We start from the raw sequence: 23,714 nt of genomic DNA on the forward strand, positions 1-23,714 counted from the left end.
ATATGTTGGAGCACCTCGATCTGTGGGTCAAACTCGATCGAGGTGTTCGCCCCTTGGATCATCAGCCGAGAAACCGAGGGCAGCTGGTCATGACACTTGAGTTGTCATGGCTTCATATCCCTGGGGATACCTTTCAGAACCTCACTGACTCTCTTCCTGGAAAAGGCTTTGGGAGAGTTTTCACATTAATGTGACTGTGCAGCCTACATTGACTACATTTTAAACAAATGGAAATAACTAGTAGATACAGATCAAACTGTGTCTATCCACACAGTCTTTTATTTGCTGAAGATCAAATAACGATTCAAGTAAATAAGAAACAGTTACAAAAATCCGTATAGCTGCCAAATAATCTATGTAAATCTTACAGTTTTAAAATCTCAGTTTATGAAAAGAAAATTGTTGCTTTTAGAGAAAAGGATCCGCTCAGATCAAAGATTGTTCTAGGAAACAAATATTGTAGAAGAAGCAATGAATTTTAAACATCTTGTCTGTGGCATGAGTTTTTATTAATGACACGAACATTGAGCAAAAAGTTTGTATATTTCTAACTGTACGTGGGGCCATTCAAGAGACTTTTAAAAATAAAGTTTAAAAAAAGTCGAAAATTAAATTGTATACTGTAATGGCTTTATACCCACGTTTTTCTGTATGGCAGCAAAGCATGGGTACTGTCTCAGTATTACCAGAGTAAAATGCAATCGGCAGAAATGAGATTTTTAAGCAGTATTTCAGGATCTACGAGGATGGATAGAATTCGAAATGAAGATATTAGGAGAGAATTAAATATGAAATGTGTTTTTAATAGAATATTAAATAATAGAAGGAACTGGGCTGACCACTTACAAGGAATGGAAAATAGCAGACTTCCCAAGGCAGCGTTGGATTTCATGCAGAGGGGAAGAAGAGATCGAGGACGACCCGGGATGCGCTGGAAACGTCTTTGAATCCGGAACGCGTAAGAGTACCATATCCCATGAAGTGCAAAAGAAGAAGAAAAAATGGCTCTGAGCACTATGGGACTCAACTGCTGAGGTCATAAGTCCCCTTGAACTTAGAACTACTTAAACCTAACTAACCTAAGGACATGACACACATCCATGCCTGAGGCAGGATTCGAACCTGCGACCGTAGTGGTCGCGCGGTTCCAGACTGTAGCGCCTAGAACCGCTCGGCCACACGGGCGGCGCAAAAGAAGAAGAAAATGAAGTTTCCTGTAAGAGAGGGAAACCAAGGTTTTTTTGGAGAATATCTGCCCATACCTTTGCGTAACGTTTGCCATCTATAGTTTTAGAATGATTCCGCCCACTTTCTCATTCTGGAAAGGCGCGTTTTTCAGTCATACTGTGAATCTAGACTCATGATACTCTGAAGTTAGGTGATTGTGCGGGATCATTGGCTCTTTTCATAGTCTATCCACGTATCGACCAGTTTCAGAATAAACGTGGGATGACGACGGTTCAATCCCGCGTCCGGTCATCCTGATTTAGGTTTTCCGTGATTTCCCTAAATCGCCCCAGACAAATGCCGGGATGGTTCCTTTGAAAGGGCACGGCCGACTTCTTTCCCTGTCCTTCCCTAATCCGATGAGATCGATGACCTCGCTGTCTGGTCTCCTCCCCGAAAACAAAAATAAAATAAAATAAAATAAAATAAATAAGAAAACGTGGTATCTGTCCAACAGGAGAGCCTGCTGCTGCACGTGCCCAGCTTCAGCGTAGCGCGGCCCGTCAGCCCCCTGACCGAGGAGGCGGAGGACGGAGGCGGGGGCGGCACCACCAGTGCCGGCGGCGACAGCGACTCGGGGGCGGACGGCCCCGGCGGCGGCAGCGGCGGAGTCGTCACCTGCGGCTCCTGGCGCCGGGGGCAGAGCGCTGCCACGTCGGGGGCGGGCGGGGGCGGCGGCACGGTGTTGCGCTTCTCGCCGGGCCGCAACTCGAGCCTGCTGCGCAAGTGCTACCCCTCGTCTTCTGTGCAGCCGCCGTTCCTGCCCGCCGGCCGCCTCGAGGACTGCCTGCCGCCGTGCTACCACGCCAACAAGAACATGGCCAAGCTCATCAAGGTAGGCCGCCCACGGCTCTCATAGGCGTGCACTCTGCAGGCAGCTCGCCACAATGTACGAATAACGAAAGGAGCTGTACGAACGAAATGCGCGTATAGCAAGGACGACCAAGAATTCGGCACGTGAGCAGAGCTCTTGCTCACGTGCCGTAGCTCTCTCGCCTGGCTGCAGTCTTCCCCCACCACCACACCAAGTTTTCTGAGCGCGAGGAGTCAGAAGGGCGGGGCGGAACTGCGAAACTGTCGTATTTATACGACAATGTAGTCACACTGCATATAGCTTGATTTCATATTTCTCAACAACATAAATCAGAAACAAAACAAATCTTCAGTATTCTACACTACTGGCCATTAAAATTGCTACACCACGAAGACGACGTGCTACAGACGCGAAATTCAACCGACTGGAAGAAGATGCTGTGATATGGAAATGATTAGCTTTTCAGAGCATTAACACAAGTTCGGCGCCGGTGGCGACACCTACAACGTGCTGACATGAGGAAAGTTTCCAACCGATTTCTCATACACAAACAGCAGTTGACCGGTGTTGCCTGGTGAAACGTTGTTGTGGTGCCTCGTGTAAGGAGGAGAAATGCGTACCAACACGTTTCCGACTTTGATAAAGGTCAGATTGTAGCCTATCGCGATTGCGGTTTATCGTAACGCGACATTGCTGCTTACGTTACTCGAAATCCAATGACTGTTAGCAGAATATGGAATCGGTGGGTTCAGGAGCGTAATACGGAACGCCTTGCTGGATCTCAACGGCCTCGTATCATTAACAGTCGAGATGACAGGCATCTCATCCGCATAGCTGTAACGGATCGTGCAGCCACGTCTCGACCCCTGAGTCAACAGATGGGGACGTTTGCAAGAAAACAACCATCTGCGCGAACAGTTCGACGACGTTTGCAGCAGCATGGACTATCAGCTCGGAGACCATGGCTTCCGTTACCCTTGACGCTGCATCACAGACAGGAACGCCTGCGATGCTGTACTCAACGACGAACCTGGGTGCACGAATGGCAAAACGTCATTTTTTCCGATGAATCCAGGTTCTGTTTACAGCTTCATGATGGTCGCATCCGTGTTTGGCGACATCGCGGTGAACGCACATTGGAAGCGTGTATTCGTCATCACCATACTGGCGTATCACCCGGCGTGAGAGGTGCCATTGGTTACACGTCTCGGTCACCTCTTGCTCGCATTGACGGCACATTGAACAGTGGACGTTACATTTCAGATGTGTTACGACCCCAACAGTTCAGCAGGATAATGCACGACCGCATGTTGCACGTCCTGTGAGCCTTTCTGGATACAGAAAATGCTCGACTGCTACCCTGGCCAGCACAATCTCCAGATCTCTCACCAATTGAAAACGTGTGGTCAATGGTGGCCCAGCAATGGCTCGTCACAATACGTCAGTCACTACTCTTGATGAACTGTGGTATCGTGTTGAAGCTGCATGGGCAGCTGTATCCGTACACACCATCCAAGCTCTGTTTGACTCAATGCCCAGGCGTATCAAGGCCGTTATTACGGTCAGAGGTGGTTGTTCTGGGTACTGATTTCTCAGGATCTATACACCCAAATTGCGTGAAAATGTAATCACATGTCAGTTCTAGTATAATATATTTGTCCATCTGCATTTCTTCTTGGTGTAGCAATTTTAATGGCCAGTAGTGTATAATTTTTGTTCGCTAAAGTATAATTTTTATCTGGTGCATCCTGCCGGCAAACAGACAGATAATTTAACAGATTTACATAGACAGGATGCCACGTAAAACGCCTTTGACGCACATCTTTTGATCGAAATATTGTATCAGATATGCAACCTCATTATGTAGACATGGAAACTCCTCCTGAGGAAAACAATGTAGAACTCTTGGACGTTTTAACGTAAAAGAATTTGACTTTGGAACGAAAATCACAGTGCAGATCAGTCGGTTCTATCTGAACATACACAGGTGCACTTACAGCTGAAATGGCAAACGGTCTCGAAAAAAAAGGTAAGATTGGCAGTCTCCTCAAAACGTAAAGAAAACTCTCCTTGTAATTCTTTCATAGCCACAATTAATTCTTCAATCCCCACGTTTTCTTTAACACCAGTGAGCTTAGAGTAATGGACGATGTCTTTTGTCAGACTTATTCCCTTCTATAATGCGAATTTCTGTTTATATGCATCCCCACCAAATCAGAAATAAGTTTTCTCGCCTTTCAGTGTCTTACTGTGATCAATGCCCAATCAAGTCCATTTAATATACGAGGTCTGCAATCCATTCCAGATGTTAAAAATTTTTGTTCCTGCAGTCCTTTTCAATTCATAAATTCAACAATAGCGGATTTTATGTCGAAAAATCGTTTCAAAAGCACGCCCCTTGACTTAACCTATATATGAAGTCTCTACACTCTTCGTTCAATTCCATCGAAAACTGTTGCAACTGGCAGTGGAATAATCCGTGCGTTTTCAGAAAATTTAATGCGTGTACTATCAATTTCATGACGAAATCCATGGCTGCAGACTTAGGAAAAGTGCTTCCTGATATACAGAACAATTAATCCTGTCTGTCGATCATTGTAATTTCTTGTTCTTTCATCGTCAACTAAATATTTAAATTCTTGCTTCCTCGTTTTGTAATATCACTCTACAACAAATTTTGTTACCTGAGGTTATGCTGCTGTATATCGCATAATAGATGTTGAGAACACTTATCCTTCTCTTCTGTCATTCCCATTCACTTTTAATGGCTTACGACTATAGGTCGCTAGACTGTCTAATTTTGCCGCTGGACCTCTCAACTTTTGTACGATGAACTAGTAGCGAAAGGTAAACAACACTTACATCACGATTCTACCGAACTGAAGAAAGCTGTGCCGTCCGAAAACTGCTGCATCGCAGTGTTGAATGAAATGTCGTCCTGTACTGAGTACTTCCGAGAACTACCGAGCAAAGCCGAGACAGGCCGAGCCTCAGCCCGCAAGCAGCCTGCACATCGTGCTCACGAGCAGTCAGGCATGCAGTGGCAGCTCTGATGTAAAGTAGTGGTAAATGACGTGAAACTTCTTCCGGCGTGTAAAATGTTAAAATAACTTACGCTGTACAGCCAGATTACGCTTTCGACATTCATCGATATTGCAACAGGTCCACACTTTGCCAATTTCAAGACACAAAGGTAACAAGAAAGTGCTCTACAAGTACATTTAAAACCTTAGTATGAAGAAAGATAACACACATTCACACACACATACACTGTAAACAATGGCGCCACCACACAAGCAAAGATGACCAGTGTCAGAAGGTATCGATAGTGAATATTAATACCCAACGGAAGAGTTCGTAATAACTTTGACCCTCTGTTGCTTGACAAGAGAAATAGCAGGATTCCGCATATAATTAAAGAGAGCAATCCACTTCTATTTATAAGATCACTTGCGAATTTAATTTCAACTGCTTCCTTAACAACACTACCCCAGTATCTGTAACTGCATGCCAAATCTCCATAGGGTGACGGGTACCAAGACAGTGTTCTGCAATAGCCAATTTGTCCGACTATTGTAAGTTATTGTTGTAAGCTCTTGCTCTGGCCAATATACGAGGGTAATCCCAAAAGCAAGTTCTCCTATTTTTTTATAAGTACATAAGCCTGTTTATTTCTACAATGGTTTACATTAGTTTACAGCTTGAACACGTAGCTATTTTTCGACATAATCACCATTTCTGTCGATGCATATTTGTAAACGCTGTGGCAGTTTTTGTATGGCCTTGTCATACCAGCTCGCCGCCATGCTGTTCAGAAAGTTATGAACCTCTTCTTTCACCTCGTGGTTGGAGCTGAGTCGCTGGGTTCACAACTAACGCTGACAGGTTCTGTTAGACTCTGAAAAATCTCAAACGGGTAATTCAGAACGGGAGAAGAGGAATGTTGAGCAAGGGCGTACACATTCTCCATGACAACGCTCGCCCACACATCGCTCTGCAAACCGTTGCTCTTCTGCAACAATTTCAGTGGAACATAATCACCCACCCACCCTACAGTCCTGACTTGGCCCCCAGTTCCCTAGGTTATAAGAACATTTACCCGGAAAGCGATTGAGCTCCAACGACGAGGTGAAAGAAGAGGTTCATAACTTTCAGAACAGCATGGCGGTGAGCTGGTATGACATGGGCATACAAAAACTGCCACAGCGTCTACAAAAATGCGTCGACAGAAATGGTGATAAGTCGAAAAATAGCTAAATGTTCAAGCTGTAAACTGATGTAAACCATTGTTGAAATAAACAGATCTATGTACTTATAAAAAAGTACGAGACCTTACTTTTGGGATTACCCTCGTACGATGTCCCACAGCTGCGTGGAATACGATAGACTCTCATCTTACGCAATCCAGGATCATCCTTTACGGATGCTAAAAGGACTCCAATCTTAAAAGGTGTCGAGAAACACAATTCAAATCACATTTCCGCCGAAAACGACCAACCGTTTTGGAAGCGCTTCAGCATTAGGCAAAAAGACCATAGACTTCGGTGTCATCTCGTTGTTCATCTCGTTGTTTTCATCATTCACCGGTTTCACGATTGTTAGATAGTGCAACGCACATCTCATCTGTCTTTTGCAATAGCCGCTTCTACGGCAGGTGAGTTCGAGATGGGCTACTCAGCTGAAAAATTTTCAGAATTTGAGATTACTGGTACCCTGTGAATAAAGGTACAGAGCACCCCTTCGCACTGAGCCAGATGGTGACAACTGTCAGCCTTTACATGCGAGGGGCGTTCCATATTGATTAACACTTTATTTTTCCTGCACTCATGGTGCGCCATTTGATCACCGTTACGATTACAATGGTTCTTTGGTTTAACTGTAAGTGGTGGGACAATCACTAGAAGAGTAATACCTGCACAGTACAGTTCAATTTTCCAACTGTTGGCATTATGTGAGCGGTAAAAATGGAGTGTATCATCAAGGGGCAGCGCTGGACAACGTGGTTTACTCGGAAGGAGGATTTAAACACTGCGGATATTCATAGGCGATAGGTGGCAGTGTATTGCCAGTGTGTGCACCGTCACTAAAAGTGCTTTTGCAAGACGACAACACTCTTCCCCATAAGAGTCACAATACCACGATTGTCATCGCTGAAATGGGGTTCCAGGTATCGCAGTAACCACCGTATTCTCGTGACTTGATCCTTTTTGATTCCCACTTACTCGGGGCTATGAAGAAAAATTTGCACGGATATCGTTTCACAGACGTCCAGGAATTGCGAGCAGCTGCCCTGCGGTGAGTGCTATAGACTTCAGAAGAGTGGTTCGATGAAGGCCTACAGAAGATAAAGGGGCCAAGTAAGAAGAATACGGCGAGTGTGGAGCCCCGTTTCAGTAATGCCAGCCGTAGTTTTCGTCTCGTATGGGAGCAAACGTTGTTGAGTTGCAAAAACACTGCCACCAACGCCTGTGAATATCCCGAGTGTTTAAATCCTCCTTCCACAGAAATCACGTCATCCAAGACTCTTCTTGATGAGCACACTCCAGGTTGCCCACTCACGTAGTGACAGCAGTTGGGAAATTAGACTACACTGTGCGGGTTACATTCCTGATGATTGTCCTGCCACCTATGTTTAGACGAAAGTACTGCATATTGGCAACTATAATGATTAGTCAAATTTTATGTGTATAGACTGCAGCGTCAGGTGGAACTTCTTACCAAGGCCGGAATCGGAATCTAGGTCTCGTGCTACTAAGCCACCTTGGCACAGCTATTCACACAACTACACGGATTACAGAATTTGAAGTCATTTTGACTATTTTTGGACCGTGACTGTCTCAAGAAAAATGTAAAGGCTTTTTTAAATTACCGTTACCAGTCACAAAATTTGTCAACTATTGTATTATTTATCTATGTAGCGACATGCTTCAGGCTAAATGGCATTACAAAAACAACTTTACAATAAGGGCATACTGATACATGACACCTCACATCCCACAGAGAAACTTAAAGCAGAAATTTATAAAATTACATGCAGTCATTGCAACAAATATTACATTGGCCAAACGGGAAGAAATTTTAAAACCTGCTTTAAAGAACGCATTGACTGTTTCAGACTTGGCAAACCGAATAAATCAGTTATAGCGAAACATATACATGAAACAGAACACAGTGTTACAATAGACAATGATCTCAAAGTACTGCGTAATTTAGAAAAGAGCTGGAAAATGGACTTCTTGGAAGAAATGGAAATATTCATCCATGGCCGCAGGAGGGATAACGAGATCCTGAATGAAATGACAGACTTCAAAAAATTACATTTCTTTTCCGATTTCACTACAGTACTCCTATAATAAAAGATACGTAACATGACAGTCGTTTGACTCTAGCCCCAGCAATAGCTTAGAAATACGTAAAATAAATAATTTATATCAAGATGTGTTCAATAATATTGTAACAGGTGCTCAATTTGTAATGTATTTCGTCAACCTACATCTATAATACGATAACAAGACGTGCAGAAGACATGTAAACCTCTGACACTACATAGATTGACAAATCGATAGTCAAATCGAAACCAGCTGTATTCCGACCACCATCTTGTCCACTGCACTACAGAACTGTTTGTGAACGTGTTTCCAAGTTACTGCTGTTTTAGTGACAATTTGTGAACAGTGGCCAAGAGAGCCACGGAAATGGAAACACCTCAGCGCATCACAACGAGACTGCCACGCCAGGAGAACAAAGTGAGTGACCGTTACAAAGCATTTTCGTGCAAACATCAGTCCAGCTACCAAAGTGGCACCTCCTCCTATTAAGTTGTCTCTTCTTCCACAGGATGCCCACAGCATTTACGAAAAGAGTATGTAGCGTCAGTATGACCTTATTGTAAAGTTGTTTTTAGTGCCATTTAGCCTGAAGATGAGGAATTCCCTCGAAACATGACGCTAAATAAATAAGTAATACAATAGTTGACAAAGTTACTGACTGGTAGTGCTAATTTTAAAAAAAAACTTTACATACACGGATTACACTGACGCGCCTCCCTCCTCGATCGAAATTATCACTGCCACATCAAATGGTTCAAATGGATCTCAGCAGCAGGTCAAGGATATCGCCACAGTAATTCCGGCAACACCCCTGACAGTTCGCTGCTAATGTCTCAGTGATGACCGATCCTAAGTTAGGTTGTTACGAGGTTTTTGATACAATTTTGCTGTGGAGACGAATATAATTTAAGAAGAAAGTACGGGTCAGCGTTACACCCTCGGCTACATCGTTCTTTTTTAGATACTGCGAAAGTAAAGTTAAATACATGGCATTCATCCACTCGTCCAGATTTCCAAAAACTCTAAAAAAATCAACGATTTCCTTTGAATTTGGATTCAGAGTTGCTAAGCATTTTTAAACTATACAGAATGTTTATAATGTACCATAGCAAGCTGTCAAAAATTGCTCTTAGTTTATTTTACTAAAAAAAAAAAAAACGACCGTTACCGAATTAGGATTTACATATTCAACGTCAGATGGAGTGCAAGCTTTGCATTTATCAAAACACATGGTAAGTCGATTTACTGGTGAGTTGCCCCAGCAATAACCCGACACAGTTTCAAAAGTGTGACGATGATGGTTGCGCTACAAACTCGTGTTGCAATGGGACTTACGTGAAATGATCTCACGGAAGATTTGTTTTCACCGGCTTGTTGCATACTAACACGTGTTCACAGCGCAGCAAATGCCACACTTATAAAACGTTACCTGCAAATCTAGGTACCGCGTGTTTTGATAAAAGCATGCAGGGCATATGAGGACGAAAGTACAACGGTACCTTTTTTAAAATAATGTAAACCAAATTGAAATTATATCTGTTTGTTACTATAAATCATAAACATTGTTACCTTATAATAGCCACGACTATTCAATAACGTAATTGTTTGTCAAAATCAAATATTGTTAAATTATTCCATCGTTCCTGCAACTGCCTTTTTCCGGTATATTTTCCATTTTTCCTAAAAACAGTTGTTGACAGTGTCATCACTGACATCTACGATGCTGGTAACCTGTACACTTTGTGTATAAACCGTGTCCATAGCGTTATACTTTTGTGTCCTGATGTCATACGTCCAAATTTTTTCACTGTGTCAAGAGCGCATGGGTAGCGTTTCAACCTTGGTCGTGCCTGTTTTCTCGTACTCACCTGCAGTGGGAAGAAAGGATTAGTTTTGAGCACTATGAGACTTAACATCTGAGGTCATCAGTCCCCTAGACTTAGAACTACTTAAACCTAACTAACCTAAGGACATCACACACATCCATGCCCGAGACAGGATTCGAACCTGCGACCGTAGCAGCAGCGCGTTTCCGGACTAAAGCGCCTAGAACCGCTCGGTCACAGCGGCCGGCTTATACCACACCAGTCTACTTTAAATTCCCCCTTGCACACGAACAGAATTGCTGAGGCTCTCCATGTTCTGGAACAGCAGCTCAGCATCGAACGTATATTGCAGATCCTAACTGAAACCCAGGTGCAGGTACTCATACACTTCGTGTGTAAGTGGGAATTTAAAGTAGAGTGGGGCGGCAGTGAGAATTTGGATCGAGGAAGATGGTGTGCCAGGGTAATCAGTGCAGTTGTGAGGACTGCGGTGCCCGGATAGCTTAGTGGCTAACGCACCTGACTAGTAAGCACGAGGCCCAGATTCGATTGCCAATCTTCTTACAAATTTTCACTCTCCGTTTGAGTCTACATACATAAAATCACATCTGTATAAGACCGGTAAAGTCTCTGAAATCGTGTCGTTTCATTTGGATTAATAAAATGGCGCACATATCAGTGGAGAGAACATCTTTCGACGTTTTTAACTCGCAATACAGGTGCTCGATATGGGTATCGTTTGTGGTGCGGCAAACGTCAGTACATGCGGAAATTCAATGAAGACACTGATGCTGCTACCCGCTTTGAAAATCTGTCAACTGGGTTGCCTATCTGCAGCAGCACATCAATTGGATGAGACAATCCGGAACGGATGATTTTTCTGCATATTTTTCACGCCTGCAACTACTCTATGGTGCGTATCATGAATTGAAACTTGGGCGGATGCTCTATCCACTGCTATCTATCATTTTTCTGTATGGCTTCTTTTCTGTGCAGGCATAACAAAAATGACGTTTTAATCCGCAATACTTAACCGCTAAGCTTGAGCTACATTCACACACTCGCCCCAACAAGCAGGCTGGCGGAGATCCCCACTATAAAGGCATATAAAGTGAATCACCATACTGACAGCACACTTTCTTCCTCGCGCCATCATTTCCGGATCAGAGCTTGCACTTCTTCTCTAATGACGCAATAGTCGCTCGGACTGGTAAAATGGTTCAAATGGCTCTAAGCACCATGGGACTTAACTTCTGAGGTCATCAGTCCCCTAGAACTTAGAATTACTTAAACCTAACTAACCTAAGGACATCACACACATCCATACCCGATGTAGGATTCGAACCTGCGACCGTAGATGTCTCGCGGTTCCAGACTGTAGCGCCTAGAACCGCTCGGCCACTTCGGCCGGCTCGGACTTATAAACCCTAATCCTTGCTTGCCACTGCAGGTGAGTACGAGAAAACAGGCACGACCAAGGTTGAAACGCTACCCATGCGCTCTTGACACAGTGAAAATAAATTGTACGTATGACATCAGGACACAAAAGTATAACGCTATGGACACGGTTTATACACAAAGTGTACAGGTTACCAGCATCGTAGATGTCAGTGATGACATTGTCAACAACTGTTTTTAGGAAACATGGAAAATACACCGGAAAAAGGCAGTTGCAGGAACGATGGAATAATTTAACAATATTTGATTTTGACAAACAATTACGCTATTGAATAGTCGTGGCTATTATAAGGTAACAATGTTTATGATTTATAGTAACAAACAGATATAATTTCATTTTGGTTTACATTATTTTAAAAAAGGTACCGTTGTACTTTCGTCCTCATATGTCCTGCATGCTTTTATCAAAACACGTGGTACCTAGATTTGCAGGTAACGTTCCAAAAGTGTGGCATTTGCTGCGCTGTAAACGCGTGTTAGTATGCAACAAGCCGGTGAAAACAAATCTTCCGTGAGATCATTTCACGTATGTCCCATTGCAGCACGAGTTTGTAGCGCAACCATCATCGTCACATTTTTGAAACTGTGTCGGGTTATGCTGGGGCAACTCACCAGTAAATCAACGTACCATGTGTTTTGATAAATGCAAAGCTTGCACTCCATCTGACGTTGAATATGTAAATTCTAAATCGGTAACTGTCATTTTTTTAGTAAAATAAACTAATACCAAATTTTGACAGCTTGCTATGGTACATTATAAACATTCTGTATAGTTTAAAAATGCTTAGCAACTCTGAATCCAAATTCAAAGGAAATCGTTGATTTTTTAGAGTTTTTGGAAATCTGGACGAGTGGATGAATGCCATGTATTTAACTTTACTTTCGCAGTATCTAAAAAAGGACGATGTAGTCGAGGATGTAACGCTGACCCGTACTTTCTTCTTAAATTATATTCTTCTCCACAGCAAAATTGTATCAAAAATCTCGTAAGGATCGGTCATCACTGAGACATCAGCAGCGAACTGTCAGGGATGTTGCCGGAATTACTGCGGCGATATCCTTGACCTGCTGCTACAGAAGTTATTTTCGCACGTGACGCACACATGTTCACATCAGAGCTATTAGTATTGTCATCCGTATGCAAATTAACTTTCATGAAATGCAGTTCATTCTCCCATACGCAACACTATTATCGTATGACACGATATTTCTATAGAAACAACGTCACACAATTTGCAAGCGTGCTGGAATTCCAGGAACCGTAGTAACGACAAATCACTGTGTTCGTTATCTGTTGGTCAGCTGCGATATGTACACTTTATCTGTACAGCGAATGAACTTTCCTAATTGTAAACAGTGTCTCCCAGATAAACATGCTATACGCTCAGACAGTTGACAATATTAACCCTCCTCGACGAAATCGACGTATGCAGTGTTTTGCAGCGATTCCCGAAATGGAGAAATGAATCGAAGGCATCCGATGTGAACGAACACCGTGGTCCATACCAGTCCACTGTACATATTCCGACACCAACTTACGTACCTATTTACAAATAGTTTGAAAAACTGTTTTGGGATATGGTATAATTTTCTGGTCACGTTAAAATTCTAAGAAATTAGGAACTACATTTGTCTGAGCAATGGTCGCGGAGTTCATATATAAGATCGCACTGAGGATACATATAGTTTACGTGAGAATAATAGTGTTCCTTATTAGAAAGATTTAGCAGACCAGCTGCTTATAATAGTTAATTTTTATTAACAACAAACTGTTTCGGCATTTATCGCCATTGTCAGGTAATTATGAATATAAGTTTCGTGAGATTGTGTATAAAAAATTAAAAATAATAATAATAATTACCGGACATTTGATATCTGTAGAAACAATACCATTTCTGACAACATTCTAAATACCTCTTCCTGTCTTCCAAAGTCGCATAAACTATACGATTTTTTTCATTCAGTGGTTAATACATTAAATAACCTATCGTTAGAAGAACAAGCAGTTCAAAAAGAACTTAAGCTACTTCGTTATATGGCCCATAGAAATGATTTTCACCCCAAATATAATCACAGAATTATACACCAAATGTAAAAGGCCAAAACAGAACACAATACAGAACGAGATACGCCTAAACCGAGAAACTTTACCTAAACAAACAAACAAACAAACAAAAAATAAGATACGTACCAACAGTCTATTTTGGTAGAATCGGCAACAAAATTAATGCATTCTCTAAAGCCATAAATATTCAACTAGCCTTTCGAATCAATAACAACCTTTCAATAAAATTACGTTCCGCCGCCACTAGGACATCCGAATATGGTAACATAGGCATATACGAGTGCACTGATGAGCCAAAACGCTATGACCAACTGCTTAATGGCTTGTTTGTCCGTCTTTGGACCGAAATACATCACTGATTCTGCGTATTGACAGTTTTTTGACAGTTTTGTGGAGGTATGTGGCGTTAGATGTCCATGCACAGATTATGTAATTCGAGTAAATAACGGGCCACTGATTTGCGTAAGCTGTGAAGGCGCCCAATAGCGACCCAGATGGGTTCCATAGTATTTGCATCAGGAGAATTTCGTGGCCGAGAGATCAACGTGAGTTCACTATAATACTCCTCAAACCACTGCAGCACGATTTTGGCTCCGAGACATGGACAATAGAACAGCCGAAAGATGACATCGCCGATCGGAAAAAAACATCAAGCATGAAGGGATGCGGGTGGCTCGCAGCTGTCAGCATGTCTCCCATATCTACCACAGGCCCCGTGCAAGCACATCAGAACGTCTCTCATAGCTAATACTGCTCCCACCAGCCAAAGTCCGTGGCGCACGGCATGTTTCGAGCCAACGTTCTCTTCGATGACGGCGTTTGTGGTGACAAATATCGACCCAGTGTGGCAAAAATGTGATTCACCCGAAGAACCAACACTATAGCATTGGTCGACGGTCGAATCGCTATGTACCGTGCCCACTACAATCGTAGTTGATGATGTCGTTGGGTCAACACGTGAACAAATAGGGGTGGTCTGCTACTGAGCTCCACGTTCAACAATATACGATAAAAGGTGTGCTCCGAAACACTTGTGGGTGCACCAGCAGTGTTCTCTTTCTGCAGAGGTGCCACAGATCAGCATCTATCCTAGTTTACAGAGCAAACAAGCCTCCGGACCCCACATTCTCTGAAGAGTCGTGGACGTCCAACCATTTAGGGCCTAGTGGTAGTTTCATTATCCTTCTACCTCTTTCCGTAGATGCTCGCGAGAGTAACGCGTGAATATTTGACCTGCTTCACCATTTTGGAGATATTTGTTCACAGGCTTTGCGCAATAATAATCTGCCCTTCGTCAAACTCGCCTATCTCAATGGATTTCCTTATTTGCAGCCCATATCTTCGCTAGGCTGATCCCCCGTCCGCTTACACGTTTCTATTACCCCGTCATGAGCCTACAACGTCACCAGGCGTCATCCAACGTCATAATGTTTTGGCTGCTCAGTGAATAAAATCACATGTCGCACCTGTAATAACTTTTATTTCGGTCAAACAGGAAGAAATCTTAACTTCAAATGTAAAGAACACACTAGGAACGGCAAGAATAATCAGTTGAACTTCTTTTTACGTTTAAAAAGTCAAAAAACACACTTCTGATACACTCGGAAATACATTGCAAATCCCGCCCAGAATAGCAAAAGGTCTTGCAAAGAACATTGTTGAGGAAATTTTCATTGAATTTTTATAACACAAAATGGATAAATCAACCACAGATTACATGACAAAATTTAAGTTAGTAAAATAACATCACTGTTCATCCGTACAATCTTTGTAAAAATATGACATCATAAGAGTAGAACAGTAAAACTACTATCAAACCATAATTAACGATTTATTTTCAATATATCTACGTCCCTTACTATCTAATCTTTCTAAAAATATAACGTCGTAAGAGTAGAACTGTAAAACTACTATCAAACCATAATTAACGATTTATTTTCAATATATCTACGTCCCTTACTATCTAATCAAGACACTGACAGTTAGTTCCCTAGCGACGCAGTATACACTTAACATAATTCTAGACATGGGAACAATATGGTCACTCTAACACAAATGATATTCACATTTATTCATGATCTCGCTAATACTGTATTTGCAGGTACCTGACAATGGCGACCAATGCCGAAACAGACTGTCGTTAATAGAGATTAATTATTATAAGCAGCTATTCTGGTGCATCTTTCTAATAATCATGTCATTATCTGACATATATTGCGCGGCTGTCCCTAAAGAAGAAAAAAAAACAATGCTTCTGTGACGCGCAATTTTTTTCAGCTACAGATGACAGTCTCGCGCTCATACTGCAGAGCAGAACCGCAGTTAAGATCGTTAATGACAGATGTTTTCGAGTGAATAAATAATATACCTCACACGCAACTAGCTCCATGAATAACTGGCGCTGACGGGAGTTTCCTTCAGTACTGCGACTCATTTCTCCTTCTCATCTTCAACAACTACTCTGCCGAAAAAGAAATACATAACAGTAAAGAATTGAATTCAGTGGCATCAGAGTACAGTATGTGCATACTGACGGGTTAAAGTGTTAGCAATTCATTTGTCATGGTCATCGACGATCAGATGACGATCATGAGGCCTATCTGCGCGCACTCTGTTTTCACTCTACAGGCAGTAACTGTGCTGAGTTTAGAGGTGAACAATGTGTGGAACATTCGTTGTAGGCTACAACTATTTCCCGTCGATTGGTACGTACTTCTGCTGAACAACTTCAGCCACTTGAGCGGGGTCCAATTGTGAGTCTGCGGGAAACTGGATGGACTTAGCGACGGAGAGCTGTACGTGTTGGGCACATTGTACTGATGGCGTGTCACTGTTTTCTGCGATGGTCTGAACAAGGTACAACCACGCCCCACAGATCAGACGCTCCTCACCTCTCGGGGGTGAAAAGTACTCGTTTCTTTACGCTCGCGAACCAATGCCACATTGAACTGTTCGCACCATACTACAAGATATTTATTTTACACAGCTGACTGGTAACTAGGATAAAGTTATATTTCATCAATGCTACCAACACTACCACATGGTCATGGGCATCTTTTTATAAAGAGGTTTAACACTTTCACTACCACTGGGACGTATGTGGCCCACGGTAGGTTATCAGTGAACCAATGGGAATTTGATGCATGTTATTGCTATATAGAGGGTCTATACAAGGACGATGGACTTGAGGACAATATTATGGAAATGGAAGAGGACGTAGATGAAGATGAAATGGGAGATACGATACTGCGTGAAGAGTTTGACAGAGCACTGAAAGACCTGAGTCGAAACAAGGCCCCCGGTGTAGACAACATTCCATTGGAATTACTGACGGCCTTGGGAGAGCCAGTCCTGACAAAACTCTACCATCTGGTGAGCAAGATGTATGAAACAGGCGAAATACCCTCAGACTTCAAGAAGAATATAATAATTCCAATCCCAAAGAAAGCAGGTGTTGACAGATGTGAAAATTACCGAACAATCAGTTTAATAAGCCACAGCTGCAAAATACTAACACGAATTCTTTCCAGGCGAATGGAAAAACTGTTAGATTCCGACCTCGGGGAAGATCAGTTTGGATTCCGTAGAAATACTGGAACACGTGAGGTAATACTGACCTTACGACTTATCTTAGAAGAAAGATTAAGGAAAGGCAAACCTACGTTTCTAGCATTTGTAGACTTAGAGAAAGCTTTTGACAATGTTGACTGGAATACTCTCTTTCAAATTCTAAAGGTGGCAGGGGTAAAATACAGTGAGCGAAAGGCTATTTACAATTTGTACAGAAACCAGATGGCAGTTATAAGAGTCGAGGGACATGAAAGGGAAGCAGTGGTTAAGAAGGGAGTAAGACAGGGTTGTAGCCTCTCCCCGATGTTATTCAATCTTTATATTGAGCAAGCAATAAAGGAAACAAAAGAAAAATTCGGAGTAGGTATTAAAATCCATGGAGAAGAAATAAAAACGTTGAGGTTCGCCGATGACATTGTAATTCTGTCAGAGACAGCAAAGGACTTGGAAGAGCAGTTGAACGGAATGGATGGTGTCTTGAAGGGAGGATATAAGATGAACATCAACAAAAGCAAAACGAGGATAATGGAATGTAGTCGAATTAAGTCGGGTGATGTTGAGGGTATTAGATTAGGAAATGAGACACTTCAAGTAGTAAAGGAGTTTTGCTATTTGGGGAGCAAAATAACTGATGATGGTCGAAGTAGAGAGGATATAAAATGTAGACTGGCAATGGCAAGGAAAGCGTTTCTGAAGAAGAGAAATTTGTTAACATCGAATATAGATTTAAGTGTCAGGAAGTCATTTCTGAAAGTATTTGTATGGAGTGTAGCCATGTATGGAAGTGAAACATGGACGGTAAATAGTTTGGACAAGAAGGGAATAGAAGCTTTTGAAATGTGGTGCTACAGAAGAATGCTGAAGATTAGATGGGTAGATCACATGACTAATGAGGAAGTATTGAATAGGATTGGGGAGAAGAGAAGTTTGTGGCACAACTTGACCAGAAGAAGGGATCGGTTGGTAGGACATGTTCTGAGGCATCAAGGGATCACCAATTTAGTATTGGAGGGCAGCGTGGAGGGTAAAAATCGTAGGGGGAGACCAAGAGATGAATACACTAAGCAGATTCAGAAGGATGTAGGTTGCAATAGGTACTGGGAGATGAAGAAGCTTGCACAGGATAGAGTAGCATGGAGAGCTGCATCAAACCAGTCTCAGGACTGAAGACCATAACAACAACATTGCTATTTATTGGTAATGGGATAACGGCTAATGGTTATAGAATTCTTGTCATTACAGGTGGCACCTGTAGGTTATGCTGTCTTCCAATTTCATTGTTAACCCCCTGGTCCTCCCCGCTCCGTATTGTCGCATTAAATTAGCTCGTGCCTGCAGATATGCAACCCAATCACCAGATATGAAAAGCGGGCTGCTGTCGCGCCACCCAGGCAGTTCGTGTCAGTGATGTGCACGCACGTACTGGCGTTTGCCGCATCAAAAACAGTGTCCACATTGAGCATCTATAATTTGAGTTAGAAACTTGGAGAGATGCACTATCCATTGATGTGTGTCATTCTTTTCTGCCTTGCAGTGTTTGCGTAGTCGTCTTATGAAGCCCCAGAGGTACTTATGAATAATACTGTATATACCATCCTTCCCCTCGTTGGAAAAAGTGAGAGCAGGAAATATTGTTTTGCCATATTGTTACTTCTGATACGGCATTTATTAAAGTAACAATACATTAATGTCTTCCAGTCCGGGAAAGAAACGCCGTTGGTAATGAAAGAGCTAAGCAAAACTTGTCATCAAGAATTTAAAAAAAAGGAGTTTACGTCAAAGTACACTGAAAGTAAATGATAGTATGGCATTATTGGCTGGGAGACTCCTTCTGGAGCAGTTTGGCCTCGTAGTCCGAGTCATTCTATATGGAGCCTCTTCGGCGACCTGCGCATCAATAATAATGTAATTATGAGACGAAATGATGAGGACAAAATAAACATGCAGCCCAAAAGTGAAGAAAATCTGCGACTATGTTGGGCACTGAACGCGGGACCCTTGGATGTAGAGGCAGCAACTCTCTCACTATTTTTGCGTGCCTACCTCTTTATTCGACTAAGTTTAATCTCCAAAAAAATGAAAATAAAATCGAATCTACTCCTACTTGGCACCGCTACTTTTACCCACCTATAAGACAAAATGAACTCTGTCTCCTCAGGCGTTGCCCCTAATTATTCCCGAAAATTCTCCCACTGTTATGACATTGTCTTATAATTTTTTAATTATTTCTTTAATTTCAATTTATTTATTTATTTTTATTAAATAATTATAACTAGTAAATGTGTATAAATTAAAATCCTGTAAAACAAAATGTTACAAAATTTGATATTCAAAGGTTAAACTAAAATAACTTTGTATATTACCTGTGCTACTTCAGCAAAAAGAATCTTCCTTCACAATTGATGCAACTGGAGTTTTCTTGTCCACTACCACCGGCGTTTTGTACCTCCAGTAATGTCTCATAAAATACCTCCAACGGGCTCATGATGGTTTGCTAATGCCTCAATGAATGCAGCTTTCCATGAATTAATCAGTCTCCTTTCTTCCTTACAATTCGGGTCTTTCTGTCTTCCATTTGATGCTGTGTGGAACGTCACACTGAGCCTAGCACTCCACAACTTGAGAGGAGTGGTTACTAAAGCACTCCGTAAATAATTTGCAGGTACCACCAGCAATCAAGCTCCACTTTTCCCCTTCGCCGAAGACGTAGTCGATGGTCATTCCCTTGAACCATCAAGCTCATGATATTTTTCTAGGGGAAATAACAGACATGCGGACACAGGAGGGTTGGAGGATCAATCACGCCAGGTATGGCACGGAGGTAACAAGTTAAGATCTTCTGTGTCAGTCGCCAAACGCTGGACGATGACACGCACATGAATCGATTTTCATCGGTGTCCAAGAAACGACAGTCGGGGCAAAGTAGGGAGTCCGTTAATCCGATACTATGCAGCCGGTGTCTCGTCGCATATTTTTTGTCGATGTCTCTGTTGGTGTCTTTGTTGCGGCACGTGCACGGTGCTTGGCAGAAAGTGAAGGTTTATCTTCTTCCACACTCGTGTCCAGTTGAGAGTTGGGTACTTGCTTTCTACCACGTCACACGGAACTGTCCGCAGAAGGATCGTCTCCAAATCTTTTGCCTTCCACGGGCGCATTGATGGGAGATCCAACACTAGACTACGAGCTGTGGACAATTTATATCACTAACATAACATACACTGAAGAGCCAAAGAAACTGGTACACCTGCCTAATATCGTGTACGGCCCCAGCGACATCGCAACACGACGTGACAGCATGGACTCGACTAAAGTCTGAAGTAGTGCTGGAACAAATTGACACCATGAATCCTGCAGGGCAGCCCATAAATCCGTAAGAGTACGAGGCGATGGACATCTTTTCTGAACAGCACGTTGGAAGGCATCCCAGATATGCTCAGTAATATTCATGTCTGGGGACTTTGGTGGCCAGCGGAAATGTTGAAACTGGAAGAGTGTTCCCGGAACCACTCTGTAGCAGCTGTGGACGTGTGGGGTGTCACATTGTCCTGCTGGAATTCCCCAAGTCCGTCGAAATGCACAATGGACATGAATGGATGCAGGTTATCAAACAGGACGCTTACGTACGTGCCACCTATCACAGTCGTATGTAATCAGGGGTCCCATATCACCCTGAGTGCATACTCCCCACACCATTACAGAGCCTCCACCAGCTTTAACAGTCCACTGCTGACACGCAGGGTCCATGGATTCATGAGGTTGACTTTATCCCCGTACACGTGCATTCGGCTCCGAAAGCCCATAACGATGATATTTCGTTGAATGGCCCGCACGCTGACACTTGTTGGTGGGCCAGCATTGAAATCTGCAGCAATTTGCGGAAGGGTTGCACTTCTGTCACTTTGAACGATTCTCTTCAGTCGTCGTTGGTCCAATTCTTGCGGGATCTTTCCCCGGCCGCAGTGATGTTTTACCGGGTTCCTGATATTCACGGTTCCTTCGTGAAATGGTCGTACGGGAAAATCCCTGCTTCATCGCTACGTCGGAGATAGTGTGTCCCATCGGTCGTGCGCAGACTATAACATCACGTTCAAACTCACTTAAACTTTGATAACCTGCCACTGTAGCAGCAGTAACCGATCTAACAATTGCGCCAGACACTTGTTGTAAGCGCCGTATTCTGCCTGTTAACGTATCTCTGTATTTTAATACGCATGCTTTTAGCAGTTTCTTTGGCGCTTCAGTGTATTTTAGCAACCTGAATTCCTTTATACTTGAAACAAATTAATCAAAATCTGTTGTTAGTTACGTTCCTTGCAGCGTACTTTGATTTCCATTTTCTCCCTTAACTTATGACACCTGCAGGAAATTGTCCGTCCGGAAGCTGGGTGGAAAATCTCGGGATCTGTGAAGCAACCTCTTGCCGCTGCCAGTCACGCTCCGCTCCTGATTTATTTTCCATCGACGGCCGATATAGAAGGCTAGCCGGGGGTCGAGGCCATCTGCGCCGCTAGCGACTGTCCGGAAATTAAAGACCGGCTCTTCCGTGCGACCAGCAGTCTTCCAGCTGCGCCAAGGAGCTCCGTCTCTCCCTCTAAGTCCGCATAGCTCCTCCCGGCGACAGCACAGAAGTCGCAAAATTCGTCTGTCCTATGTAGTAATGCAATTTTCCCCCCAAAATTCAGCTGCAGATTCAATGTTATGAATTCTTCACGTTCAACTTTTACAACCAATTATGTTACAGCCCAATTCGGTTATCTAGTGCAAGTGATGTCCGTTCTTATAATTAGGCCCTTTTGAAATCAGCTTTGAACATTCGAAACTTTCTGGGTGATTAAAACTGTATGTTGGACATCGACACGTATCCGGAACCTTAACTTCCGCGGGTAATTCTCTCACCGACTGGGTTATTCATACACATCTACATCTACGTGATTACTCTGCCATTGACAATAAAGTGCTGTCTCTCTACCGTTCCACTCTCGAACGGCACGCGGGAAAAACGAGCACTTCAGTTTTTCTGTGCGACCCCTGCTTTCTCTTATTTTATCGTGATGATCATTTCTCCTTATGTAGATGGGTGTCAACAGAATGTTTTCGCAATCGGAGGAGAAAAATGGTGATTGAAATTTCATGAGAAGATCCCGTCGCACCGAAAAACGCCACTCCAATTCACGTATCATGTCTATGACACTTTCTCCCCTATTTCGCGATAATACAAAACGAGCTGCCCTTCTTCGTACTTTTTCGATGTCATCCGTTAGTCCCACGTGATGCGGATCCCACACCGCACAGCAATACTCCAGAATAGGGCGGACAAGCGTAGTGTAAGCAGTCTCTTTGGTAGAGCTGGTGCACTTTCTAAGTGTTCTGCCAATGAATCGCAGTCTTTGGTTTGCTCTACCCACAATATTATCTATGTGATCGTTCCAATTTAGGTTATTTGTAATTGTAATCCCTAAGTATTTACTTGAATTTACAGCCTTCAAATTTTTGTGACTTGTCGCGTAATCGAAATTTAGATGATTTCTTTTAGTACTCATGTGAATAACTCCACACTTTTCTTTATTCAGGGTCAACTGCTACTTTTCGCACCGTACAGATATCTTATCTAAATCATTTTGCAAGTCGTTTTGATCATCTGATGACTTTACAAGACGATAAATGACAGCATCATCTGCAAACTATCTATGACGGCTACTCAGATTGTCTCCTTCGTCGTTAATATACGTAGATCAGGAACTATAGAGGGCCTGTAACACTTCCTTGGGGAACGCCGGATATTAATTCTGTTTTACTCGATGACTTTCCGACTCACGGCCCGCCCTCACAGCTTCAGTATTACTGGTATCTCTTCGATAACTCCAAAAATGTGTAAATCTAATAAATTAACGGAAATCGGAAACTCTGAAACCGCAAATATTGGACATTTTCGGTTTTTTTCCGTGTAAACCGCTGATTGCTGCATGTGCTATGCTTAATAACCTGAGATAGGTTGGAAGTACCAGAGAAGCGTCCTTGTACTCCAAAATATCTTCACTAGATTTAGCAGCGTGCAAGTTCATTTGTTCGTGACATGAGGAATGCTGAATGTACCGAGCGCCTCTTAGCGCAGTGGTAAAAAATATTCGAACCTGTTTCTCGCTAGCTTTCCTACAAGAAACAGTATATTTTACTTCAATTCATTTATTTCGACGTGAATCGTTGGGGTCGAGTGCCTTTTGATTAAAAGGAAAGACAAGACGAGACACTTAGAGAAGAATACTTCTTCAAGAATTCAAGGAAATGTGTGTGAAACAAATAAATGAATGCAAATTTAATAGTTTCACGTCATTTTCAACATCTGCAAAAAAGTGTTGCAAAAGCGTAGTATGTTTGGAGTTTAAAAAAATGTATATAAAACTGAATATTTGGGTAAAGATGTAAGT

The 23,714-nt window shown here is 42.6% G+C and overlaps 1 protein-coding gene across 1 annotated transcript in view; it reads left to right on the plus strand.

Moving 5' to 3' along the window:
- The window catches only part of LOC126153857 (uncharacterized), a 1,728,205-nt gene that overhangs the window by 1,271,070 nt on the left and 433,421 nt on the right, over positions 1 to 23,714 (plus strand). Inside the window, exon 35 of the mRNA XM_049916098.1 lies at positions 1,685 to 2,062. Within this exon, the coding sequence (XP_049772055.1) occupies positions 1,685 to 2,062 (378 nt within the window). The remainder of the gene's footprint in view (positions 1 to 1,684; positions 2,063 to 23,714) is intronic.

The sequence above is a fragment of the Schistocerca cancellata genome, chromosome 2 (genome assembly GCF_023864275.1).
Source record: "Schistocerca cancellata isolate TAMUIC-IGC-003103 chromosome 2, iqSchCanc2.1, whole genome shotgun sequence".
Classification (NCBI taxonomy): Eukaryota; Metazoa; Arthropoda; class Insecta; order Orthoptera; family Acrididae; genus Schistocerca; species Schistocerca cancellata.